The sequence below is a fragment of the Pleurodeles waltl genome, chromosome 3_1 (assembly GCF_031143425.1).
Source record: "Pleurodeles waltl isolate 20211129_DDA chromosome 3_1, aPleWal1.hap1.20221129, whole genome shotgun sequence".
Lineage (NCBI taxonomy): Eukaryota > Metazoa > Chordata > Amphibia > Caudata > Salamandridae > Pleurodeles > Pleurodeles waltl.
The window spans coordinates 363,647,854-363,663,548 of NC_090440.1; the positions used below are offsets into that span (position 1 = coordinate 363,647,854).

At 42.4% G+C, this 15,695-nt stretch overlaps 1 protein-coding gene across 2 annotated transcripts in view; it reads left to right on the top strand.

The window, feature by feature from the left end:
- The window catches only part of SPPL2A (signal peptide peptidase like 2A), a 273,444-nt gene that overhangs the window by 171,431 nt on the left and 86,318 nt on the right, over positions 1-15,695 (top strand). For both annotated transcript variants that reach the window (XM_069222533.1, XM_069222534.1), the window contains exons 8-10: positions 4,111-4,212; positions 10,334-10,415; positions 13,245-13,319. In XM_069222533.1, the coding sequence (XP_069078634.1) occupies positions 4,111-4,212; positions 10,334-10,415; positions 13,245-13,319 (259 nt within the window). The remainder of the gene's footprint in view (positions 1-4,110; positions 4,213-10,333; positions 10,416-13,244; positions 13,320-15,695) is intronic.

Below are 15,695 nucleotides of genomic sequence, written 5' to 3' on the forward strand. Positions count from 1 at the left end.
GGTGCATTGCTGGGGTTTTTGATTTGGGAAAAGAAATGTGGTCTGTAGTTAGTTTAATCGTAGCTTTATTATTCATCATCCATCTTCAGATATATAAAGGTGTTATCAGCATTTTGATAAAAAGAGATCAAAATGAAATCCAATAGACTCTGAAAGGAAGTGGTGTAATGTTGGATATTAACATACTGTAGTCTGTTTTCAAGGTATGACGAACCCTTTCAGGACTGTCATGAGTACTCTGCCTTTTCTATAGGATGTTCCAGGATATTTTGACTTTCTATGCTGAATGCTGCAAATAAGTCAAGTAAATTTAGGAGGCATGAGACACTCTTGTCAAATATCCATTAGTCTTTCTCAGTGATCCTGTGAAATTTGATTTTTGTGTTATGTCCTCTGCCAAATTCAGATTAGAAATCACTCTGAGAAAGTCTTACAGAAAGAAATTCTTCCAGTTGACTTGCAGCACCTTTCTGTCTAGGATCCTATGTACAAAGGAAATATTTTGATAGGACAGTAATTTTGTGTTTGATGTGGTGCAGCATCTTTAAGAGACGGTGAATGTGACTATTTTTAAGAGAATCAGCCATTATCCTGTTAGTTTGAAGCACTTGTGAGATGAAGACAGTGAAGAATTTGTTCTTATACCAGGTGAGGACAATTTGGTCAGCTTTGAAAATGGGGTGTTTTGGTATCATTCCTAATGGACTGCAGAATGACTTGCTACACATTGTTCCAGGGGGCAAATATCTGTAATAGGTTAATTGTCACATCGACAGGCTGTAAAGATTGAGCATCTGTCTCCTTTCTGATGTCCAGTATGTTCATTGTGATGTATCTGGCAAAATAACTGCATTTTGCTTTTTGTGGAGTGATTGAGGAAGATTCAGAAAATGAATCAGGGAGAATGTTCAAAATCTGTTTCAGGCTTATTTTTGGCCCTATCGGTTTTAAATTTGAAGCAAGGGTGTTTAGTTCTTTAGTTATATATGTATGACTCCAGACTTAGTTTGATAAGATTATTGGTTAGAGGGCCATTTCTGCATGAGCACTTTGTTTTGATGGGAATCTAGCATTTTATTTCAGCAATTTTTAAATCAGTGGCCAGTTTTCTTGCATTTTTTGAGTGTCATTGTTTCAGGGGCTAGCCTATCCAGGTTATGACATAGTCCGTTATTGTATTTGGAGAGTCTTCAAGTGTGGTCAATATTCAGTTGTTGTGACATTTTCATGGGGGGATGAGGGAGTCCACAGCATCAGCACTGATTCTTACTTTAATCATTGGTGTATCAAGGCTCCTATCAAGTTGTAGATTAAGGGTCTGAGGTGTAGTATGAATTAAAAAATAAATGTGTTGTTGATGCGACCATTTAATGTGTTTGTAGTCCATGGTCTTCATAGTCCTTTTTCGGCAGTGGTTATATGTGGTTGAATGTGGTGCTTTTATTTTGGCTGAGGAGAGTGGGGAGCTGATAATTTGTTTTCAAAAGAAGGGTTTGAAATGGGAGGTAGCATTGTCGTTATCTCTCTGCAAGTGAAGGTGAACATCTCCAAGAATAAACTTTTCTCATTAGAGAATAGCAACTGGTTTAAGATGTGCTGTGAGTTCAGCAACAGCGATGTTGAATATGGCGTCAGGGATGGGCAGTTGGACAAACAACCATCCTGGCACTTGACAGGACTGGGATCAGTGCCCACCATTTGCCCAGGGACACTCCATAGGTCTTCTTCTCCTTACAGCTTTTTAATCTCTTTTTGTTTGCAAACTCTAAGAGTGAACAAATACATATTTGAAACCATTCTTTGACATGTACGTTCTCAATGCTATTGTGCAGACAAGGGAGCATAAATAAACCTTGTGGCAGCATGGAAGGTGGCTGAAATAGCCCGTAGGCAAATTGGGTGGGAGACTTAACTGCAACTGTTTGGGCCCCGGTGAACCTGTATTATCCCTCCCCTTAGATAGAGCAGGAGGCAGGTAGGCCCATCTAGCCTATAGCCAGGGCTAGTGAGGGAAGAGGGCTTATCCCTGTCCTTGAGCAAGGCTGAAAATAGCAATAGAAAGGTAGTAGGGCCAACACAATCTTCCTTGGCCACCAGGAAGCATAAGGGGAGGATTTTTTCAAATCCCATCACTCTAAGGCATTGGTGTGTCCATAGCCTCCACGGGCCCTGGCCTGGCCGGAGAGGACATGGGTGAAGGCCCTTTTCTGTTTTTGACCTTGCCCTTGTCTATATGGCAGGCCGGAGAGGGATCTAGGAGGCAGGTAGGTAGGAGGCTTACCCACTTAAGCATCATGTAGAACTGGTTATCCAACTGTGCTGAGCCTTCGTTGTTACCCCATCATGTTTGTGATTTATCGGATAGCTTTTTTTCTCTCACAAATGTGTCTTTTTACCCTCCCGAAAACCCCACCCACGCCATATGAAAGATGCTTCCCTTGGTAGTGTGACTGCAGTTCCTCTGCCATAGGACTTTCAGGTCTGACCATCCCTGCTGTCTGATATGTTTTATGAAGAGTTTGGCTTGCCGTCCTGGCCCAAATAGACCTCTGCATTTCCCCAGGTTGGAATCTACGTAGGAAGAGTTCCTGTGGCCCACGGCTCTGTCATTTGCTGAGCATGCAGCAGCCTCACTACCTTTGATTTAAGGACTCCCCCTGAAATTGTGCCATTCACATATAGATTAAGCCACATTCTTTGGCCATTGATTGATTTTTCACAACTACTCGTTGTTTTGCCATTGCCTCAGAATTTGACCATGCCATTGGTGCAGTAGTTTGAGTTCAAAGAAAGGGACATCCTCTTTTTTGTTCGTTATGGATTCCATTGCAATGCACGACAGGTGAAACATTCATTCATTTCAGTACAGGGGCATGTCTGCTTTATGCAGACAGCGTAAATATCTCGATGTCAGTGATGTCATTGTCACATAAAAACATCAGCTCACAGAGCAGGCGCTGTTCCAGCTTGCTCTTTATAGCGTCACCGCACCACGTTGCCTGTGCCCCGTTCGAGTCCCTTTATAAGATTCTCTCATGTCCCATGCATGCGCGTCACCTGGGCAGACTATCGGCTGGCCCTCAACGACTTGGCCATGCCATGCTCCATATATGGCTGTGCAATCCAGCAAGGGTTCCTGGGCATTGATCCGGAGCCTGGCGTGCCTTACTTCCGGAAGCGAGGCCTTTCAGTGTTTTTGTGTCCTCCCGGTTCAACCTTCCTGCCCCGTCCTCTGACCCATGTGGACAGCACAGGTGATGCGTGGGAAGAACGGCTGCACTACTGTTGCCATGCTGTGCCTACAAACAGAGAATCTTCTGCACTTCTGTTACATTCCCGGTGAACCTTTGATGTGCTGTTGTATGGTGCAGACAGACCTGACTACCATCAAAGTATAATTTCAGTTGTGCTTATGGGAACATGTGGCTTTTGTAGTTCTTCCCTTTTTGTCGGTCGTCCTTGTTGCCTTTTAATTGTGGTTGGGACTTGATTCCTGCAGTTTAGTTTGCAGAACTTCTCAGCCCCTTGGACGTCACTTTTAGGGGTTTCTTACTCGGTGTCCCTGACACACCTATGCCTCTCTGTGCTCTCAATTGTTAGCCTTTCGTCCACTGAGGCGTGCACCCATACGTCCATCCGCCCATCCAAACTCTCGCTCTACCATTTTTCCATATTAGAACTCAGTCATTCACTCACTTTTTCAATCATTTCTGCAGCTAATCATCTAGCCATTTACTTGTCCTATCTTCACCCACCCACATAACCACATACCCAAACTCGCTAATCAAAACTTTCACTTATTAAAAAAACACCTCTTGGCTTTCAGTGCTTTTTAGTAGATTTTCTCGATCCTGTAGGGAACACTACTTAATGTGTTTAAGTTAATTTGCAATGCATAATTATGTTTCGATGGCCAACAGCACAAACAGGCAGGAACGTTTTCTGATGCAGTTCTTCGGACTATTCAGGTTACTTGTAAATTTCCTTTGCTCTAATATAGAGATGCATTGTGTCTAATATGTCATTAGAAGTATTTTGTTTGTTTTATTTGGCACTTAACTCATTTTTGTTGTTGTTCAATACTCTACTTCTGTGTTTTTAATCTCTTAGAGTCACCTGCTTCAGTAAAACTGCAGAGGTCAGACTTATCTTCCTGGGTGCGGCTTGCCTTGCCTTGGCTGTAGTGTGGACAGTGTTCCGAAACGAAGATCGGTATGTCATAAATGAACGGGCTTTGTTTCCGGCTGCTCAGTCGGTGTATGCAGAAGTATTCCATAACGTGCATCCTGTTTTAGGTCACATGCATTCTAAAAAAGCCAATGATGCACTGGAACCGCAATGACTCGTTGGCTTCTAAGGCCTATTCTTGTCAAACCCTGAGGTTTTGTGGCAAGCTATTTCAAACGATTATCCTCCGAAGTATTTTGTATTTTTTGTTTTAACACCCTTAGAAACTCTGCAAACAAATGTCATAACATGGCACTTTGATTATGGCTGAAATGCGAAGTATTCCATGCAAAAGGTGTTTAAAGCAAAGATTTCCTTAGAAAATTCCTAAGAAAATGAATAAGGTGGTGGGGAGTGCAAGAGAACTGTAGTAGAACCGGGGAAGGGGCATAATCCGCAGGAATGGGCTGCTGTGCCAAAACTATAGTCTCTAGTAAGGGCACCTCTTAGGTGTTGCGTCCAGGTCTGGAGTCCTCATCTGGATTGTTGTGTCCAGTTGTGGATGCCTCATCAGTTATGTTAATTGGGATTTGTAAAGAACATGTTCTCAAAAAGTGTGCCATGGATTACAGAAAGATTCAGTATCAAAAGATGGATTAAAGTAAATGACCAGTTTTTAGGCCTTTCATGAACTTTGGTTGGGTACTCTCAAGTTTAACATAGAGAGGCATAGGGTCCCAGTCAGTGGCAGCCTGTACCTACCCTGAAGACGTGGGCTAAATGTAGCAAAGGAAGGAGATGCTGACACATTCTAGATTATTCGGCCCAGTTTTTGATCCTACCTCTGGCAAGAGGCTCAGATCGTGGACTGCTCCAGCGGGAAACAGTGCTTTGAGTACCTCTCGTGCCTGGGTGAATGTTTAATTGAAGTGTCCATGTAGGAAGAAGTTGTGCATAAAATGGCACCCATAGCATAGGGTCCCTGCCTATAAACTACTCCACCCCTCTATTCAGAATTTTGAGACGACAATGGACTTTGATCTGGTGCAGTGGTATAATGCAAAATGTTGGAGCCCCTTGCAGAATGTGTTAAGGGCCCCCTGAGACTCCCATGTATTACAGATATTCATAGTCCAGAGGCTGACTGGGGCACCCTGAAGGGGCCCTCTTCTGCACTGCATTGGCCTGCATTAGAACTCTGGTCTGGCAAATGATATACAACATAGGTAAGCACACCCTAGAAGTAGAATGTGTCTCATAGCACATTGCAGTGTAGAGAAGTCCTGTTCATGGGTGTTAGTGTTTAACAGAACAAATTACAAATATTCTTTATCAAATGATTCATTTAATCAAGCACTTCATGTAAAAACTTTGAATTTGAGATTCAAAGTTTACCAGGAGTGTGCAATTACATAAAGCCAAAGCACATTTTTTGTAATGCGCTATAATACCACAAAGCAGGCATTACCCAAAAGCTGACTCAATGAGTTAATGCAGTAGCTGAGCAGAACTGTAAATAATATCTTCTCTTTACTTGGTCACAAAAACTACAATGAAGTGCAAGTTGTAGCTTTGCAGGTATTACTTTGTGTGTGCAACTTTTGTGTGTTTTAGCAAAGGATTTTGTGCTTGTAGGAACTCTTTTTAAACTGGCCCCAAGAATATAGGGCCTGATTACAACTTTGTCGGAGGGGGTTAATCCGTCCCATATGTGATGGATATCCCGCCCACCGCATTACGAGTCCATTATATCCTATGAAACTCGTAACACAGCGGGCGGGATATCCGTCACATTTGGGACGGATTAACCCCCTCTGCCAAAGTTGTAATCAGGCCCATAGTGTCATCGGCAATCTCCCTTATCTGGTAGCACAGACTTCAGCTGAAACCTAATTTATCAGGGATGTATCTTGGTCAGTAAGACTGGGGAGGTGTGAGCTTCAAATTTCTCAACAATCACGCTGGCGTATCGTGATAAAATAAAAAATTTTAGAAGCAGAGCATGAGGAGCTTCAGGGGCAGTGGAAGGTGTAGCAGTGCAGGCTATTAGGGTTACTTAAAAGAAGATATGCTGTAAGATAGCCTACAGTTTTAATAACTTGAAAACAGAGAGGAGAGACTGTGTGTCTGTGTTTTGTCTGTGTGTGAATGTAAATAATCTAGGTGAAATTCGAAAGCCGCCTCACCAAACCTGATAGAAAACACCTGTACCCAACTATTTAGTACAGAATACATTTATTATGGGGTGTGCCCCTCCCACCTCTCCCCCACCCTCTAAAGCAGGTGTCTTCAAAGGGGGGGGGGGGGGCACTAGGGGGGGCTTAAGTGATTCCCCCTGGGAGGTGGAGGGGGAGGGCAAGCTCTGACCAAAAGAAGCATTATACAAATAACAGTGCTTTGTTTTAAGCAGGAACATGTTATTGCATTTAAGATTGCCATCTTAAAATAATTGTGAACAACTCTGAGGGGGGCCCAATGACTTATATTTCAACTGGGGGCGTGACATTGAAAAGTTTGAAAACCAATGCTCTAAAGGTACGCCCCTGGTGCTGAAAAAACGAACAATAACGAAATATAACCAAAGGATCCCCCCCATTACCGAATTATTACGAAGTTAGGTAATAAGATCCCTGAGCTAATAACCTCTAGTCGCCCCGGTTTGAGTCCAGAGTCGTTCTCTCACACGCACCGAATGCCTGCGAGTGACAGACATTAGTCATCCGCGGCACGCGCAGGCTGGTTCCTGTTTTCTCAAGCGCCAGCTGCACTTCAGAATAACAGATCCTGTATCCGGTTTGAGATTTTCAGTACCCTAATCTTAAATGATCTCCCGGATGTAGTCATTATTTTTCCAGCTTTCGAGTGGTTTAACCGGTCCGCTCGGTTCCAGCTAGCATTACAAGAGCGGGTGTATACAACACAGCCTGGGGTTCAGTTGGTTACACCCACATGTTTACAGGTCTTTGAAACATTAGATAATAAAATTTAATTATGTTGCTGCCCCACAAGTTATGTCGATGAGTATATTTTATGTTTCTTCCGTGGTAATGTGAAATAAGTGTACACACTTAACTACGGGTTAAAGGAAGGACACTGAATCATACTGAATGGCTTCATAGGGAGTGACCAGGCATGACGAAAATTGTGCACATCATGTCGGAGGTAGTGCAAAGGTATCTGGCGGGTCGGCCCCTTTCCACCACATTTAAGGAGGTTACGTGCCCCTAGGGTTACCACCTTTCCACGACAAAAATACAGGGCTTTTGTTGTTGCTTTAAGAGCCTGCTAAGGCCCGCACAGAATCTAATGCATTCCTTTCTAACATGACCATTCTGCCTTTGTTTACTGTAATTAGTCAGGGATTGGTAACTGAGCTATGGAACACAGTTAAAGGTGTTTTCTATTTCTATTTGCTGTTGGTAATATGCACAGATTGTGCTGAAAATACCGGCTTTATGTAATTTTGCTTATCTTTGTACCAGCTGGGACTTTAAAATATCATTGGTGATGGTAGAAAACCGGACAGGTGCCAACACTACGTGCCCCTGATACAATACTAAACTATATAAAGAGTATTGGTGGAGTGTTTGAATTAATCTTAGACACCGGTAATTACTCAGGCCACATCCCAATCCATCCTTAATTTGCACACCATGCCATCTCAGTTTGCACCCAGCTACGTGCAAATCAGTCTTGCTCCTGCTCCAGTGGGCATGGTCCAGCCCGACCTGCCACGCCAAGTACTTCCTGAACTGGGACACAAGCAACCCAGGACCAGTTTCGCCCTTATTACCTCATCAGCCAAGTATTGCTTGATTCCAGGGACACAGTGTGCACGGGAACCACCTCTGAGCATACCCATCCTACTTAGGTCGACATACTAAAGTATACAAAAAGTGACACATAGAATGCTTGGATTAATCTTAGCCACTGGTAATTATTCAGGACTCAGGTTAGCCCATCGTTATTTTGCAAACCACGCCAACTTAATTTGGACTCAGCTATATGCAAGTCAGTCTTGATCCTGCTCCAATGGGAATGGTCCAGCCCGACCTACCAAGCCAAACCTTCCCGGAACTGGAACACAAGCAACCCGAACCAGTTTCGCCCTTGTTATCACATCAACGGCCAAGTATCACTTGGTTCCAGGGAGACAGTGTGCACAGGAACCACTTCTGGACATACTCGTCCCACTTAGTAACGGATAGAATCCTTGAATTAATCTCAGCCACTAGTATTTACTCAGGGCCCCATCCCAGTCCATTGTTATTTTGTACACTATGAAACCTCAGTTTGGAATAAGCTATATGCAAATCAGTCAGGGAGCTTCATAGACGATCTGGTTTGGCAGTTCGGGATGGACTGTTTCTATTGGAGCAGGGTCAAGATTGACTATCATATGGGTGGATCTAGACCAGAGTTCTGCAAAGTCAGTCCTGGAGAGCCGGGTCCATGCCAGGTTATTAGCATATCCACATGTAGAAAAAAGAGGTTTCAGAAATCTACATTTTTCTAAATGTGGATATGCTAAAAACCTGGCATGGACCCGGCTCTCCAGGACCGACTTTGCAGAACCCTGATCTAGACTAAAGTGGCAAAGTAGGCAAAAAATGATGGACTGACGTGCAACCCTAGCGATGGCCAGTGGCTGAGATTAATTCAAGCATTTCATCCATCACCTTGTTGTTGTTATACCTGATACTTCATGTCTTAAGAATCACAGCCACTAGCAACGTGGAGGGGCGCCCTGATAAGGAAGATTACCATAACACTAAAATTGCAAATGCTCATTGCAAATCATGACAGTGGGTTACGTTTTCTGGGTGTGGTCTTAGAACACACCTGTGAGAGTCTTGGATGAGGATGCATGAGATGCATATTATTTAGAACGCAATTGAAGTACATTTTTAGGTCTCCTCTACGAGACAACTTTTAGCTGTCTGCAGGCAAAAGCCTCCTGTATACCATGCTATACTTTTCTTTTTATTTATTTATTTAATTCCTTCTTCCACTACCCATTGATTCCAACCCACGAGCTTCTTTGTTGCCCTCTCAACCCTCCTAGACCATTACACAACAAATAAATAAAAAAATGTTGGCGGGCTGGGCAGCTGCTATTTGCTGCCAGGCCCCTCCACATTCGAAAAAGTTATTTTTGTGCAATTAATTTTTTTTTTTTTTTGCAGTGCTGCACAGAATCGGCATCGCAAAAATCACTGACAAAGCCAATAGGTAAAAAAAAAAAAAAGTGAAAGCTATTGACTTTGCTCACACTTGCTCTTTGCGGTAGATAAGTGTATTCATGTTCTTAGAGGTGGGCGAGCAAACAAATTAACAGGGAGAGGGTGAGCCAGAGCTAAGCCCACAGTCTGGCTTGCCCCTTAGAACCTGGGTGTGAGTCTAGCCCAGAAAATGTTTGCCATGTAAATCATGCAACTAACGTAACGTAAAATATGATGAAGTCTCTTCAAAATTTAAAAAAGTGGATTTCTTTACCAGGTGGAAGCTTAGATGTTTATATGCCACATTATAGCTCTGCACTGAGAAGCACTTATTAAAAGTGATAGTTTTTAAACATGAATATTAGAACTGCTCCTTCCTCTGCCCTCCCCTTTGTGACAGTGGCATTAGTAAACTAAGAGGCAAGACAGTCCTAATGTGGCCCAGCTTCCTGTAGAGAAAGCAACATTATAGTCTATTAAATCAGACTCAGTAGATTTGGATCAACTTCAATATACCATAAGGAAGAAAGAAGAAATCGTGAAAAAGAGATATTTGCCTAGGATCACACATTTGGTTAGGCAGGGAAGCAGTGAGTAATCCAAGTTTATTGGTACGGATCAGCCACAAAATGGGTATGTGTTTCTACTTTTTACCTCGCATGTTAATGCTTTGTTTTTACCTCTTTGTGCATGAGAGGGTAGGACAAGGGTGGCAGGCAAACGCCACATAAAATCTCGGCTTCCTACAGGACCTATAGCAGAGCCATGGCCAAGCTTCGGGCTCGGGCCTTCAGTGATTCGCACATCTGTATATATTCTACCAAAATAAAAGAAATGTTGAACCGTAAGATAAGTGGAGAGTTGTTTGAAATCGTTGTAATTTAAACTCACGGTGATATTATTATTCACAAAGAAACAAATAGTGGTTATTTTTTCATTTGCAGGTGGGCTTGGATATTGCAAGATATTTTGGGCATTGCTTTCTGTCTTAACTTCATTAAAACTCTACGAATGCCCAATTTCAAGGTATAGTACTTTTCTTATTACTTACTGTTACTGTACATCAGCATTATTTTCGTGTGGTCTTTTTGTTGTCAGTGTGTTTCTGCTGATATGTAAGCCGTCTCTGAGCAGCAGCCGACGGGGTGTACTCGTGCGGTAGATTAATAGCTGAATAGTGCTTTCGACCAGGGCCACTCATTCACCCCCACCCCCTGCCCTTGGAATCCACACTTTGTGCGTGCATTGTCTGCTCTTCGAGTTGTCTGTTTGAAGTGTACATAGTCTGGTGCTTTGTGTGAGACACCCCCAGAGCAGAGATTAAAAGCACCACAGTGGTGGGATGTGTGACTTGGCAAGTGTCGCTCTGAACCCCGCCCGCTCTACTCCCTTACTCTTTAATGCTCTTGTGGTTCATCTAATAATTACAGTTAAGCGAGGTGGTTGCATTATCTGTTATTACATTGTTGAGAGATCCCAGTGCTATAGTGTAATACCTGCACTCTGGTATTACTAATTTGAATGTGTTGTATTTGCACCTATGACATGGGAGTCCTTTAGATTAAAACAATTACCTAAATCTGCATTGACTCTTACAGCAGTATGCATGTTAATGAATTCAACGTATTGCACAAATCCGCAGAATCTGAAAAGAGAGTACTAGTTCTTTGGGGCAAGGTGACCAATCAGTAGATCTCAGGGTTGCCAAGCAGCAGGAAAAATGCATTCCCTTAAGAGTTTGCACTGCACCCCTGATTCTTACTCATCCATTAGTGAGAAGTTTGATTTGTTATCGCACCGTATGCCACATTTTATGTACATACAATCAAAGCAAAAGCTGTAGTTTTGAAGAGTTTTACCAGCTTTTAGGTGTAAAAAAAATGGGGGTGTTTCTAGATAAAATGTGCATGCTCATTGCTTCTGTTTGTGCTCTGACTCTGGGATGAAGGCTCTGAAAAAGGGCTGCATGAGGCCATAAAGTGTGTCAGGTGGAAGCCTGGTTTACTCGCCCGTGATCTCAGTGTGCACGGAGCCCTCACTTCCTTGTCAGAGTCCGTACTCTTGAGTGTGTGTCCATCTACGAAGACAAGGTAACCTAAGCTTTCACTTTAAGAAAATGCAAACGTTTTCCCTTATTCCCGACCAGACTGTATTTATATCGGAAGCTTCACTTTAATAGACGTTTAAAGAGCAAAGGTTGAAGACTTGGGTGTAGCACAGGAGAATGGGGAGGACAAACATAATGTTATGGCACCGAAGGAAAGGAATCGACGCTGTGAGGACTACTGGAAAGTAATAGCGTTGTTACCACCTCACCCCGCTTCTGCTCGTCAGATAAGACACAAATGCAGTTAATTGACCCAAATAACAGACTTCTGGTAATGAGAAATCCGTCGCAGACCCATCGACTCAACAGAAAAAGTACTGAGTTACAAACGTAGGTGTAAGTTAGATAAACTGCCTGAATATGCATAATGCCAGAGTTAAATGCCAGGAAGCCACTGTGGCTCGCGAGGTAGTGGAATCCCTACTCTTCAGGGATGGCTGAGAACCAAGAGACTCCTTATTGATGTGGCCTCTTGGACAAAACAGAATCCGATCACTCGTGGCCTGACCTAAGCAGAAAGAGTGAAAGGTTTACCTAGGCAAGTACCACAGGATAACGCAAAGCCTGTGCCATTAAAGCCATATTAAACCAAAACATCACCCAAGGTAGCTTAGAGCTCCAGTCCACATTTTGGAGAGGTGGTGGGAGATGAAGTGGGAGTTTGTGGGCCCTAAGCTCCCGAACACGAAGCTGATTCACTGAGAAGCTGCCAATCTTTGACCCTCTTCCGCAAAAACCTCAAAACCTGGTTGTTTTGAGTTGATGTTTTTCCACCTCCTCTGGCTAATTACCTACCTCTGGGAAACCCTTTTGGGTAGCTATGCGCTATACAGGACCGCCCCTATAAAGTGTTATAAGTGCCAGCTCTCCTTCAAACATGAGGTTTGATTTGAGGGATAAAAGATTTAACAACAATAAACACGGAGTTGTTAACCATAATCTGTAGGGACGTTTAGAGAGGATAAAGCCTGTAATAGGCAAAGCTATCATAAGTAGAAATACAATCACTAGGAATCGCAGAAGGTGAGCCACTGGATTAGATGAGGGGCACAGAACTTGCAAGATCAAAGCCAGCGTATTCTCATACCTCCTAACTAGTAAAAAGATAGCTTTTCAACCCTATCCAACTATAAGGAGCAGGGCAGGGTTGGGGTAACAAAGCATACAATGGCAATACTTCTGTTCTTAAATTAAATGTAAATAAATAATTGTTCACATTGTAAAACAGAATATTAGGAAGCATCATATACCTATGTCAGCCAGAGGAGCTAACAAATCTTTATGTTCAAGAGGCAAACAGGGATGTCGCAGTTCCAGATATGGACTAGCCCTCATAAAGTAAGGACTGTGACGATTAGGATGGGCAGTAGCCTTCTTAATACACTAAAGTGGATGTGCTCCGTATATCATATCATTGAAGGGATGGGTTGAAAGCATTATTTATTAAGGATTATACATTTCACTTTGTGAATGTTGTAATTATTTACTACAGTGCATGATGAACTGTGAGGGTTACTATTCACCAAAATTTCTTAAAATTCTGGAAAACAATACTACCTACAGAGGCGTGCAGTTGTTGTTTGCAGAGCAGACTTAGTTGGCTTTATATGTCACTTAAAATGTACAGGATAATTCTTGCAAGAACAGCACAGTAGCCGATTTTGTCAAATGTCCTGTTGCTATAAAACGTTTTGCTTCTGTTGTAACTTGCACTTCAAATTAACGTGCCTCTTTCCTTTCTTTACCAGGCGTGCGTGATCCTTCTTGTTCTCCTGCTTCTGTATGACGTATTTTTTGTGTTCATAACACCATTTATCACAAAGGTAAGTAAATACGTATAAGAGATCATGTAAAGTATAAACTCCCTTTTAAATACAAGTAAAGGTTTTATCAAAGGTAACATTTTTGAAAATTGTTTTCATACAAAAGCCTGATTTCACCAAGTGTCTATGGTTGAAGAATTGTGGCATTTTGATTGTCACCATGGGTTGCATGGTCTAGCAACCATTTTAGTTATTTGACAGTGTCATGGTAGTCTGCTCCTAAAAACCCTAAAATGCAGTACTTTACACTCTCACATCAAGCAGTTGTATTAGTTGGTGAGTGCAGCTACCACATATTCTTGAGTTATCTCCACAACAGAAAACTAGTGCTGTATTATGCCATCTTACAGGATGTTTTGTGTTTTCTATGTTTTGAAAACAAGTGTAGGACACACTGTGCTCTAAATCTCTTCTTCAACTCACTGTGCTGTGGAGAACAGGAATGGGTTCTCAGAATGGCTAAATGTTTAGGTTTTCCATAAAGACCATGAGTTGAATTCAGCTGGAGGGTTTATAGACGGTCATCTAAGGGTTGGGACTTTGTATTGCATGTCTGCTTTGCAAGAGCAGCACATTTTACATATGAACAAGATCTACCCAGTATGCATTCTAGTTTTCACAATTTGTAGCAGCTTTTGGTTGAAATTGCATGGACTCCTGCAGAATCACACACAACCATTGGCCTTTCCATTTTCTGTCTTCCATAGCACATTACATTTTACCTTTGGTTGTACTGGAAGATAATTGATGCTTTTTAGTATGCGTTTGATTGTTTCCCAGGCTCAAGAAAGTCTACCCACTTAATGTATGTATTTAAATTTATTTATATAGCACAAACATAGCTGGTAAGCCGTGGCCCTGTACAAACGAAGACCATGAGACTGAGCTTAGGAAAGAGGAACCATTAGTTTCTTATGAGAGGGAGTGATTTGAGTACTGTTGTTTTGTCGAGATCAGAAGAACTAGTCCAGTTCCTTATGTTATTTTTTTAGAGTGCAGATGTTATGCTGCAAGTCTCATATGGAGTAGGCATGTCTTCGGATTGTTACCTTGTTGCACTTCTTAATTTCGAACCTCTTTTTTTTCGTGACTTGTGTCACATTTCCTGTCTGATGTGATTTATTTGTAAGGGTGGTATACTGGTTTACAGATTCTTATTGCTTTGAAGATGTCATGGGTCCGAAGAGACAGCTGGTGCAAGTCCTTTTTGTTATGTGATTAAATGGGCAACAGCATGTAAGACTCCTTTCAGTGGGGTCAGCATGGGAGCAGGCAGTCCAGCAACTAGGGGATTAACACCATTTAAGTATTAGAGGACCATGACCTGGACTATTATTCTGATGTCAGCTTCGGGGAGAGGTTTCTTTCAAGAACTTTTTAGAAGTGTTTGCTTGCCCCATTTTGGTTAGTGTTCTAGGCAGTGTGTGTCTTTAAGGAGAGGTCAGTTTCAAGAATGAACCCAAGCAGTTTGCTGTTAGCGAAATTCTGAGTTCTGGAGCCATCTATCTTCATTTTTGATAAACAGTCTGAGTTCTGTGTTTGTTAATGTTTACAAAGAAGATACATTTCTTTTTTGGTCAGGTTTAGTTTCACGTAGACACTTCCTTTCTTAAAAGTGGACAAGGCAGTTCTTAAGGATTGCAATATAACTTTGAGCATAGACTTCAGGTGGAATTTGTTCAGGTCTGCACGCCTACCTGTTATCCGAGTCTTCCAATGTCAAATGCATGGGCGACTGTTTCCGGAAATCCACAATGTCATAACATACTGGAATATGTGTTAGGCAAGTGCCTTCGAAAAGATACCACCTTCTCAGGAGATAACAGCCAAAAAAACACCTTCCTGGATGAAGACTTCATATCATTGAAGAAAACCAGAAATGCAGAATCCAAAAGTGGAATACTTCAAGAGCGAAGAGTCAGCAAGTTGAGGGAGCAAGGGAACAAGCAAAGGAGTTCAGCTTTGTTGCGACTCACCTTCCACCCAATCAACCTTTTATATAAGAAGGAACAGGAAAACGAAATTACATCAAAACATCACATAACAGTAAGCTTAAAGAATTTACAAAATAAGGAAGGAACCAAGGAAGAAACAGCCAAGATGGAAAAGAAAAGCGAATGAAAACCTGAAGTGAACTGGTTGCAGAGCGGCTATAAAAGGCAGCTGCAAACCCTCAGACAGGTGGTTGCCATTTTGGAGCTGGGGGAGCAAGGAGCAGTTGCTAGAGGTGCCCTGGAGCATGAGTGAAGGGGGCCCAAGGTGCGTGTAGCTGAGGGCTTCATGTAGTGGTCTAAGAGCCCCAGGAACTGCTGGACTAAGCAGGGTACTTTGGTTATCAGGCATGCAGGCAATGGGCATGCTGCAACTGCAACAGAT